The sequence below is a fragment of the Varroa jacobsoni genome, unplaced genomic scaffold, assembly GCF_002532875.2.
Source record: "Varroa jacobsoni isolate VJ856 unplaced genomic scaffold, vjacob_1.0 scaffold_1056, whole genome shotgun sequence".
Lineage (NCBI taxonomy): Eukaryota > Metazoa > Arthropoda > Arachnida > Mesostigmata > Varroidae > Varroa > Varroa jacobsoni.
In genome coordinates, this window is record NW_019213958.1 from 1 (window position 1) to 22,173 (window position 22,173).

At 44.7% G+C, this 22,173-nt stretch overlaps 1 protein-coding gene and 1 long non-coding RNA gene across 5 annotated transcripts; both read left to right on the forward strand.

The window, feature by feature from the left end:
• The first annotated feature begins 5,783 nt into the window (after positions 1–5,783).
• Positions 5,784–21,866, forward strand: LOC111266128 (uncharacterized). Of its 4 annotated transcripts, XM_022843318.2 has the most exons (3): positions 5,784–5,983; positions 6,334–6,523; positions 19,511–21,866. In XM_022843318.2, exon 3 carries the CDS (start codon positions 19,516–19,518, stop codon positions 20,422–20,424), a length of 909 nt encoding a protein of 302 aa, XP_022699053.1. In that variant the 5' UTR covers positions 5,784–5,983; positions 6,334–6,523; positions 19,511–19,515; the 3' UTR covers positions 20,425–21,866. The 4 variants fall into 4 exon arrangements, with proteins under 4 accessions (XP_022699053.1, XP_022699052.1, XP_022699055.1 ...); XM_022843317.2 differs by lacking the exons at positions 5,784–5,983; positions 6,334–6,523 and adding an exon at positions 14,437–15,100; XM_022843320.2 differs by lacking the exons at positions 5,784–5,983; positions 6,334–6,523 and adding an exon at positions 15,119–16,360.
• On the forward strand, positions 11,671–14,299 carry LOC147752724 (uncharacterized). The gene is made up of 2 exons (XR_015313313.1): positions 11,671–12,648; positions 12,877–14,299. It is a non-coding gene; the product is annotated as an uncharacterized LOC147752724 (long non-coding RNA).
• Positions 21,867–22,173: the final 307 nt, after the last annotated feature.

The window sequence follows — 22,173 nt, forward strand, 5'->3', positions numbered from 1 at the left end:
ATCTAAATCTAAATCTAAATCTAAATCTAAATCTAAATCTAAATCTAAATCTAAATCTAAATCTAAATCTAAATCTAAATCTAAATCTAAATCTAAATCTAAATCTAAATCTAAATCTAATCTAATCTAATCTAATCTAATCTAATCTATCTATCTATCTATCTATCTATCTATCTATCTATCTATCTATCTATCTATCTATCTATCTACCTATCTATCTATCTATCTATCTATCTATCTATCTATCTATCTATCTATCTATTTATCTACATCTATCTATCTATCTATCTATCTATCTATCTATCTATCTATCTATCTATCTATTTATCTACATCTATCTATCTATCTATTTATCTACATCTATCTATCTATCTATCTATTTATCTACATCTATCTATCTATCTATCTATCTATCTATCTATCTATCTATCTATCTATCTATCTATCTATCTATCTATCTATCTATCTATCTATCTATCTAATCTATCTATTTATCTACATCTATCTATCTATCTATCTATATGCCAGTGGAGACGTATCTGCCTACTAACTTTAGATATATATGCAAATCCTAGGTCAGAATCGTGAAATAGGCCCATTTGTTTTGCGCTGAATATCACTTGAAGCAACAGATAGTTTGCTTTGTAACCTACATAATAATAACGTTGTGCCAATAGCTATTTTCTAATCAGGGCTTATTTCACCTCGTTATGTTATGAATCCATAAACGTATGCATAGATTTCCGTATCACAGACGCTTCACTTTCAAAGAACGATCGCTGAGTTTATCAAATTTGCGACAAAGTCAAAGCGTACCATAGCCAGTATTTATTTTCATTCTATCTCGCAATGTATTTACAGCCATATTCGGTGTTCATATTCGACTAAAACCTAACTGATGCTCGTAATTTTTCTTGTGGCTTATGATTGAGTCCGTCTTACGATTCCCCGTTATGAAGTACTCGGCCGTTCTGTCGCAGGTCACTTCGGATTCTTTGCCTTTTTTTCCTATTAGCGCTTCTTATGACCTTTTCACTTACAGGACGTATTATTGTCATACGTTACTCTTACTGAAACTAATTTTCGTTGTTGACCAATCGTGATGCTCTGACAGGTTAGCAGTAAAAAAAAACGAGAAACTTCATATAGCAAACGAACGATCAATCGAACAATAGTTGTGTAGATAGTGGTTTGCGATACCTCCCTACAGCCAGCAGAAGTAAGTTCCGAACGTTCGCAATCTCTAATAGGGAACATAATAAAGAGATAAACAGACATAAAATGATCTTTACCGTAAACTGTATCTTGTTTAATTGTTGGGTCATGTACGCCATTTTATACCGAATATCCATATCGAAATGATATTGGCTTCACCTATATCGCTAACACTTTTTCGAAATTATGTCCGTTTTACTGTATTTAGTATTACGAATGTCATGGAGCAAAGTCGTACGCTAATATCATTCGCAGGTACAGTCTTCATGATTATTACAGGACTTATAAGCCCGTTCCAAGTTAATCTATTTTTCATCGTTCCGGGACAAATAAATGAGGTATGCACTTCATAATCAGCCATTGCTCGTAGCAGTTCATTTCGACCTCTTGCGCTTATGTGTAACCATTTAAGATTCCGAGTCATCATCATTAGCCAACTGTCCATTTTAGGGCAAATAACAGAGCGGAACTTAATCTGACAATAACATCAAAGAGACTGAGTTAAGTGGTGGAACAATGACGCACGCGGCTCAGTCGTTCAGAGACGATGAGTACGTCCACGTCCACCTATGCATTGCTATATGTGTGTTTTTCTAGGAAATAGCCGAGACGTCATCTGATCAGGGCGGTTTACGTGGTCCTACGTAAGCGATGTGCTATGCCCAGCGTCATCGCTACATAAATATCAAACAGATGGAGGCCAGGCAAACATTAGCGAGAGGCATAAATCGGCTACAAGTAATAAAAAAAAAAAAATAGAAATTTCTGTAGGTATAAAAAGCCTTTTTCAAAAAAGAGAGCGACTTTCATTTTAGTACGATAGCAGATCGATAGCAATTATCATTGCATTGTAAATGTCAGATCAACGTCAGCAAAAAGCTAAAGAAATGATCACATCCTCTATTATAACTGATACAACGCGAACACCTAGGCACGCTTTCATGTTTATTTAAGCGAAACTCATGTCATAGGCTCTTGCAAGGTCTATAAAGGTTTTAGGAACTTGATCAGCCCGCTGCCCTTGCAATATTACGGTATAGGATTCTCTAGGAGCTCTGGGCCGCTTTCCGCTGTTTGGCTAACGCTGGGTTTCACTTCAAATAATGCGAAGGATTAATAACAGTGAACTGCTTTGCGATTCATGGAATTAAGCAACCTTCATATTACTTTCGAGTTTGCATCGAAATACAAAGTAAAAACAATCTGCTTGGCTGATTCCGACTTAAAATTACATACCTAGAAAACAATGATAATTCGCGATAGTGGCTGTGCGTGTATGTCCAGCGTTGAGGTGTTCATCTCGCAGCGGACTTCTTGGCCGACCTGGCATAACAAAGGCCGAACGACACTATTTGGCCGCTGTGCATATGGCCTAATTCTTGTGAACTGCATGTAATGATGCTACTGTGTTTGTTGGTTTGTGCCTGTTGTGCGTATACGAACCTCTGGAAGAGTACAAGTTGCTCAAGACGCTTTTCGAATCGCTCACAGCAGCCTCCGGTTCTCATTATCAAGGGCAAAATGACCCCTTGATTTAGTTAGCCCACTACATTTCTATGGCTTGCGATTGCGGCTAACTGTATCTATGTGTTAACAAGCGATGCTGCTCGACGTCGGCTGGATGTATTTATACTACAAATGCATCTGCATGGACGGAAAGGTTTCAACGAAGATCCACTGACCGAAAGCAAGAAACGTGCAGCAGGGGGCCTCGGTTGCAGCCCTGCTTGCTTTTAGACCCAATAACCTACTCTAAAGGAGCGAGTGCAGGATAGGTAAATAGACGCTAGAGCAGCGCTGGCAGAGAGTGACAGATTGAGCTACGCAAACGGATCGGCATAAATAAGCTTGCTGCCTTCACTAATAGTGACCATGATGATTACAGTTGTGTCGATGCTAGAAAAGGTGCTAGTATTACGTGCACAGATAGGATTGGTTTCCTAATAGCGACGTGTAATTTTGCTCAGCTTTTTTTCCGTTCGATCGCTGTCGCTATCATAGTCAAAAGTTTTCTAACTAAAAAAACATAAAACCTTTTCCCTAAATTCAGCTATACAAGAATGACTTTGTAGCATGATTTTTAAAGCTCTTCTTGTTTTTTCAAAAGTTGACGCTCCTCAAAGGCGATACGCCTTCATCAACATGGACGATACATGTGGGCATCTACGCATAAGATATATTTAAGCATAAGATATATTTAACACAAACTACAATATCAATTTAGTATACCTTGGCGTACTCAATTTAATTAAATTTTCTATGCGCCGCATCCTGATCCTGACTGGGATTAGGTCGGTCAGAAAATCGACGTCGCTTGTTTAGCCTACCCTATCTGCTGCGAACTTTTGGAAGAAGCCAACTGTCTCTAATCAAGTTTCCAATAGATTTCCAATGAGCTGTCTGTACTGTTAGGAGGCCGCTCGAAACAGCTCTATAGCCTGGGCTGGCCTCCGGATACGACGAAATTTCCGTTCATGAGCTCTGAGGATTTTTTAAAATGCCTGAGTACCATGACGACTAATTTTTGGCTTTGGAAAAAGTCCTGGGGCTTATTAGTTGTTAGTTAATAGTTGGGCTAAATTCACGGAAGAGAATCGAGTGTCCATCATCATTCACGCGACTGTCTGCAGTGTGCTCTATTCGAAATCGGGTTCTTATTTCTAGAACGTCGAAAACAGCTTATGGACAGATGGTCTTCAGTACCGCTCAATTTCTCGCCACTGTGACAGTTCTAGAACGACTCGTTACTTCCGCTACAATTTTTCCGACCGGAATATACTGCAAGGAGCTGCGTCTCATAAGCACTCTTCGGTCTCGTCGTGATGGGGGTACAAAAAAGGCAGCTATCAGGTTATGCTTTAGCGATACGTATTCATCTACAGCTGAGTAATAGTTAACGTTATAGGGACATTCGCATTCGGTAATCAACTAGAAACGAAGACGCGACCGACTGATGTAGTAGAAGTCGTCCCGCATTTGGGGTGCATGACCCCCATTCTCTCTTTTAAACTTTATTGACCTCAATGGCACGTTACCCCCACAATCCCCTCTGACTGATAGTGACTACATAATGGTAGCGGGATCGTCGGAAACTTATCTAGCTCATCAGAAGAAGGTCCAACATATTTTTACCCGGCTACCGAACGCATCTTCATCATCCAGATTCGATCGCACCCATACATATACGTGCACTTCAGAGCGGATTTCGAAAAAACACACATGAAAAGCGCGAATTTCCGACACTTCGTTTATTATTTAACTCTACACCTCGAAGCCATTTTAGACTGAAAACCACAGGCCGCTTTGCCAGAACTCAAATAACTTTACAAGTTAGGAGTACATTTACCGACATGTCGCTGAATACATATATACACACATGCTTGCGTAATTTTCGAAAGTACACAATACACGTCGGTACATATCTGGGAACCGTCAGCATAGGATTCTGCTCTTTCTCCCCCTCACAAGATGCACTACTGCAATTGTGTGAGACCGCGTAACGGGAAACGCATTTAAATGGGGGATATGTCCCGCAACAAATACAGAGTGTCGAAAATGGTGAGTCCGTTCGTTCGGTTTGTCAGGCTGGACTCGGCTGATATCGATTTGGTCGAGTAGTGTTCGGGACAATAGAATCGTCGCGGCACCTCACTCTTCACCCGCCGTCCTTACCCCTCTACCTCTTCCCCTGACGGAAGTAGTCGTTCGAATTAGAGCATATCGCATGCCGTCTACACGAGTTGATACTCAACTGATGCGGCACTATTGTTCAGAGGCGTTCACCCACTGACACACACAAGAAGCAGACACTCGCCCTATGTATGTCACTGAGTACTCCGTACCTAAATGAATATTATGCTCTAAAGCTCAACACGCATTATGGACGCCTGTCTGCTTTGAGCAAAAAGTATATAATGGAAATAGTGTATCTCTGCCACCGTGTGTGTGCGTGATTGCATGCGCAAACGATTTTCCGCAGTAAGACGTTTGTATCCTAAGAACCTCATTAGAAGAATCCTAAAACCTTCTGTTTCCACTAGTTACAGATAGATCTTAGCTTACTCACTTAAATTATTAGCATTTCCTGCAACTTTCAATATCCTGGCATTGAGACATCGTTGTCTAGAGGTTATCCTATGTTCGCCGCATACCCGCTATTTTCTCAACTGACACTTGTCAATTATTTCTATATAGTACGTTGTTTCTCCCGAGCCAAACGTTACTCATAGGCTTGTCTATTATATAGACATACATGTTTGCGCCTAGTAGTTAAAAATGCATTTGTATGTATTACGGGAGAGGGTGTCGCTGATAATAGTTTGGGAGTGCGGCACACACACGTATGCCTCCCTACACTGATGATAACATCTGATTTAAATAGAACGGGAAAAACAAGACGACGAGGGGTCGACAGAACGCGAGAGATCGAGAGGAACGGAGAGAGAGGGCGGATGTATGTGACGTGCGGTGCAATCGATGACATAAGAAGCACGCAATATGATGAAGAGGATGATTACCGACCGACCGACCGACCGACCGACTGGCGCTCACCCTACTTCCTGTAGTCGAATCAACATAGCCGCTAGCAGGCTATCTACCTGGCTGTAATAAATAAATAGATAGTTGGTTAGCAGACGAATAGGCAGCAACGCAAAATAAATAAGCAGTTACTAAGTAAATGCAGAGAAATAGGTCCTTCCAAGCATTTCAGATTTAACCAACCCTACGCCAGGCCCGATATAGCAAGCAGCTCTGCATGGAGTAAAAAGTACGTGTCCTCTTCATATTATGGAATATTATGCAAATTGAGACGCAATTGCATGTATCTGTAACTATGATTTATCTTATATTTACACCATTGACGTTGCTACTAGTTGTCATTGGAAACAATTTAAATAGAAATGATCGAGAAGTACGGTAAGGCAAGCTAGAACTGCCAACTCCTGGCTCTTCATCTCGGTCTACGGAAGTTAGAGCCTTTTCAGAGACGCACGCCATAATCAACTGTCTTACCTCTATCTCAAATTACTCACACTGATAAATTAAGCCTTATAATATTTTAAACTAGGATTAGGTTAGTCTTTTTCCATCTAACGAGACTTTTGTCTGTGGATGCAGGCCAGCCCTAAAATTTCCGCCAGTGCACTCTCCCGGCCGCTTTTGACTCCGATTGAACTCTGTGCGGAAGCATAGGCGCGGTTCTCCTAGCCAACAAACGGTAGCTGGGGTAAATCGCCAACTCCGTCGAATATAGGTCGCCAACTTGAAGCTGGGTCGCGCCCCAAAATAAGTTCATGTCCCTGCAGAGGTTTGCATAACGCCTCAATAAGGAAGTGCATTTTGACTAAACAGCTATATAGATATCTTCCGTTAAAGAATCCTTTTGAAATTTTCTTTTAGCTTTTCTATATTGTAATGACTCCCGCAGTACATCGAACAAACTGGCGGAGCAGATGCGTGGTAAAATATAGTAATGTAAAAGAGTTCCGTCAGGCAATGCTGTTTATATATAGCTTCGATATGAGCGAATAGAGATTCGAGAGTTTTTTTAAAACAACTTAGTTATTTCTTGGAAAAACACTAGGTTCTTCACAGCAGCAGGTTAAACATGTCGTTCACACTCGTTATTATATAACAAAGCAGTTAAAACAAACCACTTCTTAATTCGTTTCTGCAGTAAGTAATAGTAAATGGTAATGACTACCACATAATATTCAGGTCTCTGTATAGACTTTAGATAAAGGAGAACAGTGACCTGAACTTCCCATAAAGGTAAGCCAAACATAAGGACATGTCATCTTCTATATAAGATTTCAGCTTCCGGGTTACAATATAGCTGTCGCATAGATCTGTTACAGATCTCCAACGAGCAGCAGTGACACAACGACGAGGCGACGAACTAACTGGCTGTTTTCGTGGAGAGCGGCTGATGATAAATAGATGGATGCTCGTTGAGCTATAATCCGCTTCACTAGAGAAATTATTGTTTATATCCGAACTTCAGTTCTTCCTGGCGCTACTCTTCATGTAAAGATGCGGATGGTACCAAAGAACATTGCAGCGAGAGCTCGCTTTGGAGGGTGGTGGCGCCTGGGAGGAGGGGTAGGTCTCATATAAAAAGAATAAATAACTATTCTGCACTATCTAATGTTGAGTGTGTCTGAGTGTCATGCAGAGCTGAATGGAAAGGAGTACTGGGTGACAGAGTTCAATCTATCGGCGGAGCCTCTGGAGTGATGTAGGTTAAACTCTGAATGGATCCATCCCAACTTTGCAGCACATGGCTGTGATGACCCCCCTAGCTACCCCACTACAACAAGAACTCGTCAGGTCATCTGCAGACGTGCACTGTTCTAGAGAAATACTCCTCCCACACAAGTACAGATTAGTCTTCCTCTTCTTCTCGGTAAACGACCGATGGAGCCGAACACAGCAGCTCTCAAAGAGTAAATAAAAGGTGTAGGAAGACCAAAGCTGGGGGTGTACTTTGGTTGTAGTTCCTTTTGGGTCAGTAGTCAGTCAGTGCATTGTACAGTGCTCAATCCGATGATGTCACAGTGGTTCCGGTTAGCTCGAGTCCTTTCAAGGAGACGAATAAAAGGCAATGCGCAAACGCTCTAATCGACGTGTCACCCTTGCCAGTAGAGTAACCTTAGCTCAGGTGGGGTCATGACAATGATGGCTGAACTATACATGAGTCGATGTAGATGCTTATTTTTTCTAAACAAAAAAAAACGGTGTTTCTGCTGGCATGTAAGGTTATTATGTCGAAAAGGGCGCGCAAACCTCCAAGCAGGCTTATCCACCCTAGACGTGACTGTCGATGGTGTTTCGAGACATAGAATGTTGGACTAGAATAGGTTTTTTTTTAGCGAGATGGCAGACGAATCATCTTTATTTATTGAAGAGCAAAATAGTGAACCTTCTATCAATCATTTAGTAAGTGGTGTGAACTTCTTCACAAAGATAACCACACTGATACTCGAGCTGATGGTCTTATCGGCCATTATTATTAAATTAAATTACTCTTATCGATCAATTTTCACCGATCAATTACTAAGCAGACAGCTTTAGATCTAATTTCGGATACTCGTCAGATAGGTTGAAACGTCATTGAAGGTTAGGCTATCATCACTGATACAACAAGAATTGTTTGTTTACTTTGTTTCTATGAAGCGGTGAATATTGGCAGCTATACAGACTCGAAACAATGAAATGCAACGTACGGCTGCGTCGTACATTTGTTCGCAAATAACTAGACTGGTTACCAGCAAACGCAGTAAATGGTTGACAAGAACTGTCTCTAAATATGCCAGACAATGTTTATAAACAGGATCACGTGATAATGTTCGATCTTAATACATCCAACATAAAAAAATTGAACTTTCTATTATCAGCCTTAGAGAAAATGGCTGGAGTTCCTCTAACCGAATAGCCCATACGACTTCTTCAACGATTTAACTACATTTGAATTACAAGAATAGATCCTACGTTACGCGGACAGTAAATTCCAAGCGGTTCGAAGTGGGATGCCCCTAGAAATGTCGTTTCTCGTCCTGCGACGCTTCTAGGCCTAATGTCTCATAAGAGTACGTAATTTGTTTGAGGTTTCTTCAATCGTTGGTTCTGACGTTCTCGCCATATTGTTCGCTTTCAATCGTCCGCCGCGAACGCGTCCGTTGACTGAGCACTTCCTACATACCCCTCTCTCGTCTTTATGCTTGTAGCGCGCTCGTATGCTTTCCATTTATTGGGGCGTTGGACTTGGAGCTCTGGCAATATCCCGTGGCCGTAGCCGTTAGACATAAGGCTTGGACATCGTGCCAGCCTCGTGGGAGAGTAACGAACCGGAATTTTGAGGCACCGGTTGATTGACTCGATAATGTCGTTGAGCTCATGATTTTGGCATTATTCTAGGTGAATACAGAGCGATCCAGCTCAGAGATGTCAGAACTATGGTAGCATACAGTTCGACCATCCACCAGACTATGGTAGAACTGCCTAGTCGGACTATTTCACCACTCGCACAGCTGCACTTTCCGTTCAGCTATGAGACCTAGATCTATTGAAGTTCCTAGGGTAACTTATTGGGGAGAACATGTAAGTGTGAGTAAGTGAGCAATCTGGCAAGTTCGATGACCCATATTTTTGCATTCAGTTGGAGTTTAGTTTTAACTAAGTTGCACAAATTACTGGGGCTTTTGTCTGAGCAACTTCTATCGAAAAAGTATCTGGGCCTTGCTTGTCGGTTTATGGTAAGGCTAGGTAAAATAATTAGTACTTAGTTGAATGATCGAGAGACTGAGAGGGAAAAATCATCGAACATTTTTACTAAATCATTTCCGATCATTTCCGACCGATCCTTCGATTGGGGTCGCTTAGTAACAAACAGTAATAACGAATGTGCCTCGTCTTATTTAGTTAATTCTAAGTTATTACATCTTGAAGCTATAGTTGCAGTTTGCCTTTCGACTCTTATCAATACTGCTATGGACGCGACAAGAGGTGTCTGTAGATAGGACTCGAAATATATCAACTTTCCGAATAAAATCAATTAGTGCCTTCTGCGGCAATACGCTTCAGCTTCCTGGTAACGATATTCGAGACTGGCCATCTTGCCGAAGTTACACAACGCCTTTTTGCCGTGACCGAAAAACGGATTGGATTGCGCTGGCCAGGGGTTCATGCACCTAATTCATGTATCTGCTTATACAAAATGAAAAGCTTTGCAAGGAATAAAAGAAGTGTCGTTTCAGGATTAAACAAGACGAAACCTGGTTCTCGCTAGCCTGGACTAACGGAACCTTATGTTATGCGTTCACTTTGAATTAACGCGAATTCATAAAAACTTTAATTGGTCCTCATAAGAATTGCTATTCACGTTTTGTCTGTCAACGTACTATAGTATTCTGTAAAGCAGGTCGAGATAGCTATTCGAGGGCTTCATAGGTGAGGCTACATACGGGTCTCACCATCTTGTTCGCTATCGCGCGTAATCCACGCATCTACTTTAGTAACAGGTCACGCATGCATAACACAAAGAAGTAGAAACAGCTTTATTTAAGGACAAGCGGTGGACTCAGATGGTGTCCACAGAACCCCCTTAGCTAAGAGAAAATCTATGCCTTTCCGAAAATAGCAGAACCTTGCAGCGAACGTGGGCTACATTCGTGTCCAAGTACGTGCCCTGTTGAACCTGATTCCGACACCACTAATCTAACGCGTGTCAATGTAAACGGAAGAATAGAATAGTAAGTATATAATTCTGTACGGTTGTCAAGAGGACTGGGAAAGGGTGGTCCGATTTGTGGACGGCATGCAACATGTAAAAGGATGGAGGGCCTTAGTGCTAGCGGTACGTCTGTCTGTTGGCACAAATCGGTCGTCATGTGCGAGCACCTCTGAATGTCTTTAGCTGTCTTTATGTTATTTGAACAAAGGTGATCCTCTTTTCGTTGGAGCTAGGAACGACGCTAGAAATACACGACATCTAGCGGAACCTCGAGGAGTTCTGTTTCTATTTCACCTCTGTTTGGGTTAAAAACGTCTAGTACTATGATGTTGTCGTTGATAAAGTTTTTTTTTAGCGGCAGGCAAACAATTCGACGCAGCAACGTATGCAGCGGCGGGCAGAAACATAGTCCTATAAACTCGAATCGTCTGCATAAAGATTTTGCATTTCGTAAACGTCGGTCCTTTACAGCCCCGTGGACTACGTGCGTCTGATAAAAAACGCTTCGATCTCTGCTAAAAAAAAAAAAAAGAGATTCTAAATGCTTGAGCCCCACATTTCATCCTCGCAGTTGTTTAGTTGTTATAAATGCGAAATAGAAAGAGGGGTGAAGAGAGCAATGGTGTCGTTTATATAGCTGTTACGGTCTTCAAAGTACTTAGGTGCTCGTACGAACAGGTGAAACAAAGATGGACAAACACAATACAACTGATAATTACTTGCTCGGACTTATCAGCTTCTTGGAGGAGGGCTAAACACTTCTAAGTGTATACATCTCAAACACGTAAATAGGCCTGCGTACTAAAGTTGTTAGTTGTATTAATAACATTGTTATTAACGGACGTTTTATACTGTGTGGTTTTCGCTGGGAGAAATATTCATAGTAATTGAATTTTTATTATGTGTGTGTACGTGATGTTTTGATTAACGTATAAATAGTACTACATTTAGTTACTGATGTGCACGCCCCCTTTTGCGATATCAGGTAGGATCTGATTTCCTTATGAGGGAATGGTAAATGGCTGCGATTGCGTTTATTACTTACATGGGGACGAAGACATGGGACGGCCGACCGCCCGATCCGAAGTTTCATCGTCAGCTTTTGCTCTACAGTGAAGCTCGCTGTTGAAACTGTAATCTGGCATGCGGACGAGGTTAAATTACGCAATGTCCTTTCTAATGCTTCCAATAAGCTGAGTAGCCGTTAGTCGAGTGAGTCCTAGTTCTACCTCGAATCTCACTGTACAATTTATTTAAATTGGACAAAATGATCTAGCTTTGCTAGTACGTATTGTGTTAGTACCTACCATATAATCAGGCAGATTTAGTAGATTACATGGCGCGGGGTTTATTTTATATTTCGTATTATATGTTTAAAATTAGGAATCTCTTAGGATAGTTATCAATGGTGCTACTTATCTGTTACTCTAACGTAACCCTTTTTGTTTCGAGTGTTTGTCATACGACCGTTGCAAACAAGCCGATATCTGACAAATAGAATGCTAGAACATTTAGAGACTGCAATTCTATTTACTTATATCGATAATCGGCGTTGTTTCCAGCCGTCAAATAAAATTCTCACAGCCAACTCCTAGTTAAACAACTCATCCTGTCATGACAATAGCTTGTAAATCCCGCCATTTCCCAGAAGCCCTTTTGCCGGACCGAGTTAGAAGCAAGCGAGCTAGACAAATCATCGTCATCATTCTGCTCTTGCGTTTCCAAACCATCCAGCGGATTCTGCCGGATACCAGTTTCAGTTTCAAGTGCGCACCTGTACCTAGTGCCGCGCTGTCGGTTACAGCTGCTTGTCGTCGATTAAAAGGTCGCAACAGCGGATCTTAAAAGCTAACGAAGTCTAGCGGTTAGCTGGACTGACCGAGAGTGTAGCAAATCCTATATTCATGCACACATACAGATCCACACCCAAATACAAGCCCAACCCGCTATGCTACAGGCGGCAGCAGTAGTAGTTAAATTGACGACGATGATTGCCGCCGCACACCCTCGCCGTTCGCTATTAAAAAAGCTGTGCGTTGTCACGCTGCTGTACAGGAGCGTCTCTGCTGTTGCTGATGAAAGGGCGGACAGATTCGGTGGCATCGACAGTGCCCACAGTGGCAACTTGGCCGCTTCCTCGAAGCTGCCAAGGCCGAGCCGCCACAGTGGCAGCGTTCAGAGCTGAACGCGAAGCTCTCGAGGTAAGCAACAGCAGTAAGCGATACATGAGATCATAGGTTGGGCCATGAAGGGACATTAACATCTATCGTCTGCTAGCGGATACGCGTTTCGTCATGGCCATAACCTCTTTCGGTCGCTGGACGGCGTTTTGGCTGCGTTAAAATGTAAAAGGGCCTCGGCCGTATCGCCGAGCCTCTGTGGCCTCGCTTTGTTGATGATGCGTCAGTTCGACTATCGGTATGTTACAGGGAACAACCGGCCGGAGTGATGGCAGTATGGAACTATTTTCCCGGGAAGTTCATAATGATGGCGTGACTCATCGATCCGCGCGCCACGTCGTACCCTTAAGAGACTGGATCCGGCCACAAGCGATTGAAGACGATTAGCGATGTACTCGTAAGAACAACGGCATAATACTACCAGCACAACTGTGGTTGTCACACAGCTGTACACAGTTCTGTACGTCACCTCCTTTTTCGGCATTAGCGGTAACAACCATTCATTCATAGGATCGATCTAAGGACAAACTACTCATGACACTGTTGGTCGATCCTGCTGGTCGCGCCCGGATGACGCCCTTGGCTCGTATCTGTTTGCGACTGCCAGACGATATTGTTTTCTTCTTCTTGGCTGTTCTCTCGTTCTCCGATTATCAGCCAATGGCGTCTTTGTCTACATCAGTATTGTTGATCATAAACGAGACCGTTAATTACACTTACTACCTAAAGCTGTTCTTTCTTTTTACAACCAGTTCTAGCGAAATTTATTCCAGAAATGGACCGCCACCATCGAGAGCATAGAGAGCACATCGCTACAAATGATATTGACTAGATATATCCTGAAATAGCTCAATGAAGCAACTATTTATACGGTACAGCGGTAGCTGCAAGAAAAAGCCGGAGTAAAATGGAAGGTAGATTCTCCAGGAAAACTATAATGAACCAATCAATACATTTGCTAGGTTTGTGTGTGTCAATTTAGATGTGTTTCCTAAGCCGACAAAAATAACGACGGAGAACGCTACCCCTTTGGCCGGTTCGGTGTGGGCTGCTAGCGCGTTGCAGGTGCGTTTTTCATTCTAGAATAGCTATACAGGAAAGCTGCTAGAGAAAGGCTTCTCAGAATTCTATAAGCCTCGCGTACTATTGCTACCCTCGCCCAAGCCCAGTTTCTTATGCCCTTCGCTTCCCGTCGCCGCCGCCGCCGCCACCGCCACCGCCACCGCCACCGCCGTCTCATAACCTCATCAAATACCTCAACTTCTTGTCGGCCACCCCCGCTGACGTTCTGGGCATTTTCTTCTACCCTTTCCCTTTTCGTTTTGGTCTTTTGCTGAATGTACCATGATATTTCCTGCGTCGTCAATAAAACCAGCAAGGATTTGGTCGTTCAAGACTCGGGCGCTTCATTTAATAGAAATAGTTTGGTGATCCACGTGTGGGCTTGTCCGAAGGAAAAGGATTGTTTGTCTGCCTGGCAAAGTGGCCAATGGGCGTACGAGTCAGCTGCTGACTTAGTAGCAGCTTGGCTCCATCTTGAGTTTATGTGATGACCCCTTGCCCATTTGAACTCGCTTCACCTCCGCCAGCCTCGGTACTGTGTCGCTCCGCGCGAGAGTTGGCGATCTACAGAAGCTCGCATGCGGTCGGCCAATAGTAGGCCGGTCGGTCTGTCGGTCGGTCAGTCGAAGCCAAAAACCCTTCCTTTCTCGAACGTACTCTCTTCTTTCACCCGTTCTTTCCCTTTCTCTGTTTGCTCTTAAATTCGCTTGTCTGGACGTACGCGCGTCTGTCGGTACTGAAAATCGCCCATGGCGCACACATATAGATCGACACACTCGGACACAAACGGGACCATAACCCATTAAAGGAGACCATTGGCGAGACCATGCTGGGTCACACATACACACCTGCAAACAGACTATGATTGGTCACGGCTTCAGCAGTCACTGCCAACGTCGCCGCAGCCGTCACCCGTACGATATGATAGAGGGGGTCGGACGCTGCCCTCACTCAAAATATCGACCCTCTCCAGTTCGTTCACCCGTGTGCTTGTTCCGCCAGCAAGTAGCGACCGCGCCGCGGCAGCGTGCCGCTCGGTGTGAGGGCGGCTATAAATGTGACGCGCTCTCCCTTACGCCGGTAGTATTTGTCCAAAAGGGAGGACTACGAGGCAGTTGTGCAAAGACGACGAAACTAACTGAGTAAAAACGCGCGTTTCCTGTGCTCGGAAACGTAGGCGATCATCGACAACAAGAGAAACGCCACCTGGGCACTGGGCGTACATTTGGAGCAGAACAGACAGATTTAGCTGGTTTGGTGCATGTGCTATAGCAGATTGCTTGAACAGTTACATAGAGATAGGACTCTCTGAGACGTATCAGAGGGAGGAAACGGAACCGTGCGTTCAACGTGCATAAGGGGCGTGTTCTACACGTAGACGGATACGCATCGTCGTGCAGCGTGTGTTTTGGTAAGTGGTTATTCTAATTTGTACATGCAGCATTGATTATAAGTCGAGAAGGTGTTAGCTGGCGCCACGATGAGCCGATGTCCAATAACTCGCTGACTGCAAGAGTACGTGCGAAATACGTTTGCTGGAAACTAATTGAGGCCGGCCAAAACACCACGTGGAATATTGTCAGCGTTCGCGCCGAATGCAGTCTAACCTTTCGTCTTACCAGAGACCGTAAACCGCATCGTATGTGCGTGAAGTGGTGCAAAATGGAGCATGTGTCGTCGATTGTACTGTTGTTCAATGTTATCTCGAAGAGACGCATAAACAATGAGTGATAGAATAAATGATAATGATCACTCTCTCACCGAAATATTGTTTCTGCCTTCTTTATCTACATTCTATTATAAATAGAGCTAGCGTAAACATACATGTCACATGGTCGTGGACCTTTGTTTATGGCTAGCTTGACTAACATGTCCAGAACGATCAAAACGATTGTTGCCCCTACTGAAGGTAGACTGCCGCGGCGCCGGTGCCTACGTATGAGTGTATTGGCGTACTTGTAGCGTACCCCTATGGATTGAATCATACGACCTCCTTGTCGAGTCGTGAGTCAACGGCCACACGTTCTTTTCACATGCCCACTCTCGCGTTTACCCGCTCAACGATAGCAACGGTAACAAATAACAGTATTGATCCACGTCGTCTTGGGTCGTGCTACTTGTTGGCAACAACGATAACAGCGGCGGCGGCAGCAACTGCTGTAATGACCACAACGGCAGGAACTAGCGGCGTTATCATCGTCTATTTGGCACGAAATTCGAGCATCAAAAAGCTCTTTCTATTTCATCGTGGGCAAAATGCGAACGATATTCATCCTCGCTACGTCTCGCTGAGATACGTATATGCACGTACGTGTCCAGTTGAAGAATGCTGGTAAACATTTCACGAAGACATCTCGTCTCGAGCGGCGTCTATATATACGTATACAAAGACTGACGACGCTGCTAGAAACTGCATTTTTGATAACCCGTTTCGTTCGATTTTCGAAGCCCGCAAACACACCTAAGCAAATGTTCGCTGTGGTCAACTTCCGTATATTCACGTGACTGCGTACGATCGATTCAATGACGTGTGTGGACCATAGCAATAACAATGTCTGATACTCCTTAAACCCGCCGGTGATTGTGTCCGCCGATGAGTTGCAGCGGGAGCTAACTGGTTCTCAACAACAATCGAGGTTACAGGAGTTTTCAGGAGTGCTTGCTTGACCTGGTAGTATTAGGCGTTGTTACTCTGTTCCCACTTCTTCCCATTAAACAGTAACTCAATAGTGTTATCCATTTAAAGTCATTCAGCAGGTAGCGAGGATTATAAGTGAACACAGAACATTTCGGAGATAGCGGGGAAATAAGAGGGGGAGCGGTCGGATGCGAGGGCGGTCTGCGCTAGGGATGATGTTTTGCGTCGGATGTGGGTCACGGGTGGGTTCCAACCCACGGACCCAGCTTGACACACATTGATAATCTCGGCTACTGAGCTATTGCTATACGGCCAGCGTATTTCAGCGAATTCATTATGTTACGAGCAATTGTGCGCATATAGACAAAATCATGTGAGTGCAGTACTAGCTTTGGATGCAACAGAAGCTGGCGGGGTTCCGTCTGCACCCGCTCAGAACGGTCGATGATCCCTCATGGCTGCGGGATTCTGTTGTCTTGACTAAGGCTAACACTATAATTGTATTTAGCTTATTGTAGAAGATTTAGAATCAGTATGACCATATCGTCGCAAACGCATAAACATCCCGTGGTGGGCCCACACATGTCAAATCTCACCTAAGGTAGATGGCTTGATCCCGTTAGTTGGTTCCTGCGCAGCATCTTTGTCCCCCGGCCACTGACCTCCGATTGCTGCTTCAAGAAAATGGTCCTGGTACAGGTCCACTGTGATGATTGTTCAGTTCCCACACATTTTTCGTATACGTCCGCAGTGTATAGGCACCCATATTACAGTCACACTCCGTCCAGAGCAGACCTCCGAACTTCCTCAACTTTTGTCAGCGGTGAGGCGCCGTAGTATATAAAAACCGCACTCTGAAAACGAAAATCGCCTACAAGTAGGGGTGTAGGAACGATGCGTAGTGGATTCTCCCGTTCACTACTCTCGCCTACCTAACACGAGTTTTCTGCTGTACAAAATTGCGCTAACTAGCCACACTGTATCTTTTTCTTGCTGGTGGCCAGGCCAGAAATTGGTTCTCAGCTCGACTCGCGGCTTCTCGCTCGTTTGGTTTGGGACTTGAGTCTCTTGCAGCGTGAGTTCGGTTTAGTGAGCGGGTAAAAGGGACAGAAGTGTTTTAGGTACTCCTTAAAAAACTGAAAGCCTTCAACACTCGGTCATTGCTTCCGAGTTAAATAGCCAACGCGACAAAACAAATTCAACAGGCGAACCGCTATAGAGAGATCGTTCACCCAGCTACGGGCACTGAGAAATAGATGCCGGTACTCGAAAATCGGAGGGGCGCCCTGGAACCAACTATTGCGCCGACAGGTGGTATCTGCAGCTCGTTTAGGGGGTTTTGCCATCGTGAGCCGCTACTGACCTCGTCTTTTTTTCCTTCTTTCTTTCTTTCTTTTTTTATCGTAATGACACTGACTGTGAACACTAGTTAAAGCGTTAGGCTAGCGTCAATTCCTAGCCTTAGCACAAGCTAAGTGCGCCTAGAGAGCTAAGTGAGGAACCATTCAATAAGGTTTATCACATGATTAACACATGCAAACCTAACATCTATTTTCATTTCGAAGTTTTACAGTTCGGCAAGCTTTGCATATTATGATACTCTTTACGTCGCCACCTGGCTTCCAATGCCCAATTCAAATTAGCTCGGGTCTTTTTGACGATACCAGCTCGACTGGCAGCTGTATCATTACGCTGTTGACAACTCCGGCTGCAGTATCCCGTTCAACCCAGAAAGCGGTCGGTTACCTCTATCCTCGTTCATGATTACTGTTAATGCCGCCGCTGGCGCCTTTCGTATCGTATCAAGCGTCTGCTAGGGAGGTCACTTTCTCAAGGTCGATTCGACCTCTTCCATTCGGTGATGGCGGTGCTGCTATTGCTGTCGAAAGTCCAGTTAGTAGGTCGATTGCTGGGCTGGTTGATGTGACTCAACTCATCCGCTCAGACCTTTAGCTTGTCTATGGCTAGCCTATATCCGCCCCCACGGGTCATATACACCCAGGCATGCCCTGGCAAGCCGATCGACCGCCCGCTTTCTACGGAGTGGCTGAGCTATGAGACTAAGCAAAACCGGAGGGGTGAACGAGACCGGTAGGGATGGACACGCCGGTGGCTGACCTGACCTAGATGCAGTTCACTCCCCCTCCCCCCCTCCCGTCGCCTTTATTTACCCCTCTCTGCCGGTGTTCCTCCCTCCGCTCTGTTCTGGGCTTCCCCCTCGCTGGCCTCGTGGTCGGCTTACGCTGCAAGCATAGCCACTTCCCGACCGACAGCTCCCGGAACAAAAGCACAAGCTGACCGCCGGGTCGGAGCAGCGAGGTCAGCCGTTACAGCGGGTAGCATCACGACCATTATTACTACAGGCATCATCTCGATGTTGGCTGCCGAAGGCGACGATGTTTCTCAGAGCTTATTATTACCAACGTCGCCAGCAACAGTGCCCTACATAGTAACAGTACTGGTGCCGTAGGCGTCCCACCCGTTCGATTTCTGCATTGTGCTACGCAGGCTGTACTGCCCAACTGTACACACGCGCACAACGGCTAAAACAGATAGACCGTCAGACATCAGACTATGGTTTCTAGCTGTTCTAGCCGCTGTTGTGCGCCTGGTTAGCCGTAGAACGCCGTAACGATCGCCGTCGCGGAGTTGCGGGTGCAGGTCACCGAGACCAGCTCGGTGGCTAACTGTGAGTGAGAGCTCAGTCGGTTTTAATGCGAAACTATGTCAGTAGCGGTCGCGCAGCTACGGACGGTATCAGCAACGCTTCGAGCAACAGTAGTCTAGTGTGAAAGAGGGTCAAAGAACCGTTTGTAGGTCAGCGACGTCGCCGTTCTGTGCCACAGTCGTTATCAGGTGGCTATGCGATGGCTAACGATGATTATGATGATGGAGTCTGTAATGGCGGCGTCGGCGACGGCGTCGCTGTCTGGCAAGGAGGGTAAATTTGATGGACGACTGTTGCCGTTGCTGCTGCGACCGATATAGCTATCTTCTGGCACAGGTAGGGAAAGGAGGCGCAATAACTGACTGTGGAGGTTCGTTGTTCGCTTCGGGTTGGCACTTGAGGGGAAAGGATAAAGGGATAGGAAACAAGCGATGATCTGATGACCCAGCAAATCATGATAGATCGACGTCTAGTAACTATTCGCCATTTGCTCTTTGCTTCTTGTGTGATCGCAGGTAACATGGTGTCGAACCACTCTTGTCACAAGTGTGAAGACAATAACAGCAATAATTGTGACAAGACGACAGCGACTGCAACAATGTGCGCGCTAATGATCGATGGCCAAGGACTTGAGGCGATCTTCGATGCCGGCTCATCTGATATCCTGATTGTCAAGCAGAACCGCAAGAGTCTCAAGAGTCCAACGCATATCTGCCGCATGTGCGGCTACGGCGACTTTTCATCACAACGTGTTCGTCGCCACCTAATGCTCAAGCATCATGCTGTCATGGCCAAGATCCTGGATTACGGTTCCACTAGCCCAATGCACATGCCTTCAATACCAGCTGTGCACCCAGCGAATATGCACGCCGTCCATAACGTTCTTCCGCCGGCGCACAGTGAAAAATCGTCAATCTTGGCTGATCGTCTCTCCTCAAACCGAAGCCACTTCGACTCGGAACCGGAATCGCCTCTGTCTGTTACTTCGCACAAGATGTGCGGAGATGACCTTCCTGAGGACCTTTCTGTTCATTCGGATGGATCGTCCGTGTGTCACTCGGACAACGATGAAAATGTTCAGGTGGTTCCACAATTTAAACCTCAGTCCCAATTAACAACGTACAAAGCTGGTGAAAACAAGAGATCAGTAATCGTACGAACCCCTAAGAAGGCTGTCAAGAGGTCCGCTTCCCACAACAGTAATAGCCAGGGCACTAGGCAGTCGATCTTAAAACGTCGGTTGCTTGGTCTTGGCGAAGAATTTCTAGTTGACGATCTGGAAGCGAGTGAGGCATGCCTAAATGCCAGTGAACTCAACGTAAAAATGGTCTACAGCAACTCGAAGTTTGTTATCGACTCATCTGAGTCATTCTGGCTTAAGGGGTACAAGCTACCACCTCGATATGAGTTGGCACCTACTGTTCAGTGATGATCAGTGAAGGACTTTGGAGCAATAGGCCTGCAAATGACGGTCGCGCGAAAAAAGTGATCCCACCACCCCTTGCTCGACATCTTTGCTCACCATTCTAACAGTGGTCTTGGATCATACACCTAGGTCAGGCAGCTTATTAGCCAACCTCGCCGGGTGCTAGGTCCTCGACAATACAGAGATGATCTCTCAGGAGCCGTGCCGTTTCAACGTGTCAGTATCCTTCCATTAAAAGGTACGGTCGAAACAAAGCATCGAGATCTCAGCAGCAGCAGCAGTGACTGTAGATGATGATAGGGAACCTTCCTTGTACAGCCAGCTATAATTAAAGGACAAAACCCGGGGGAGGAGGCGGAAGCAAAAGACGACTATTCTAAGCAGCAAAAAAAAAAACAATAAAAAAAAAGAGCTGAAAAGGAGAGGCCGTTCGCGACAGAGTTTATTTCATCGCGCACAATCTCAACTCTCGTAACGCGACCTCTATGTAGTTCGAATGGGTATGAGCGACTGGATCGACACATACCCAAAACCCGTCTGTAAACAGAAAAAAAAAAAAGAGTTGCGACTACCAGAAAGCCTTTGACCATGAAGCCAGCAGGCGTTGTTACCTAATTTGTTTAACCATTGCCACAATACGTGACGCCGTGAAGGAAGTAGGGAAACGAGGGTAGACGACAGGGCGTCGAGGTACTGATTCACATCATGCGTATGAACGCTCGTTGGGCGATTAATGTACGACAACTAAATAAGTGAAAATGTCTGAAAGTGTAAACAGAGACAGCCGAATGAGTAGAGTAAATTATAAATATGCTAATTTATTTGTTTGGCGTTACCGGACAGCTCTATCTGTTGCGAAGTCGATCGGCGTGCAGTCCATCGGGACTTGTCGGAGTCCCAAAGAGCAGACAGCATTTGTCGGCAGCGACTTCTTTTTTTGATTCGAGCACCGGTTAGTCGCCTTCCCTTCCTGTACACATCCTGTGATAGAAAGATATGTTTCGCTTCCAATTCAATATATCCGCCTTTAGTGGCACACCGTTCACTTTCTGAGTTCTCGTCGTCTTCAATTGGCAGACTAGGGGCAAAAATATATTTATTTCACCATATTTACAGATGCATAAATGGACCAAACCGTAATACACTGCATCATCATGTGATAGTGATGTGCTCCGTAGTGACAACGAGCGTGTTGTTCATCAGACGTAGCAATGGTAGTATTATACATCGTTGCCCTTGGTAAGGACGCTAAGGAGTTGCGGATATCGATAATGAAAACTGCAAGCGAGCTTTTATTTGTAAACGACTCCGCTTATCGCCTAATGATCTACAATTCACGAACGGCGCAGTTTCAATCATCGGTCGTTGAGGTTCCGTCGCTGTGCGGTTGACTGTCTACGCCGTTATGATGGCAAAAAAAATTGTGATTTCCAATTGATGCAGTATCTGTGTATTATATCCGTCGTAGTGGTAGTAGCAGTAGTAGTAGTAGTAGTAGTTAGTAATAGTAGTTAGTAGTAGTAGTAGTAGTAGTAGTAGTAGTAATAGTAGTAGTAGTAGTAGTAGTAGTAGTAGTAGTAGTAGTAGTAGTAGTAGTAGTAGTAGTAGTAGCAGTAGTAGTAGTAGTAGTAGTAGTAGTAGCAGCAGCAGCAGTAGTAGTAGTGGTAGTAGTAGTAGTAGTAGTAGTGGCAGTACTAGTAGTAGTAGTACTAGTAGTAGTGGTAGTAGTAGTAGTAGTAGTAGTAGTAGTAC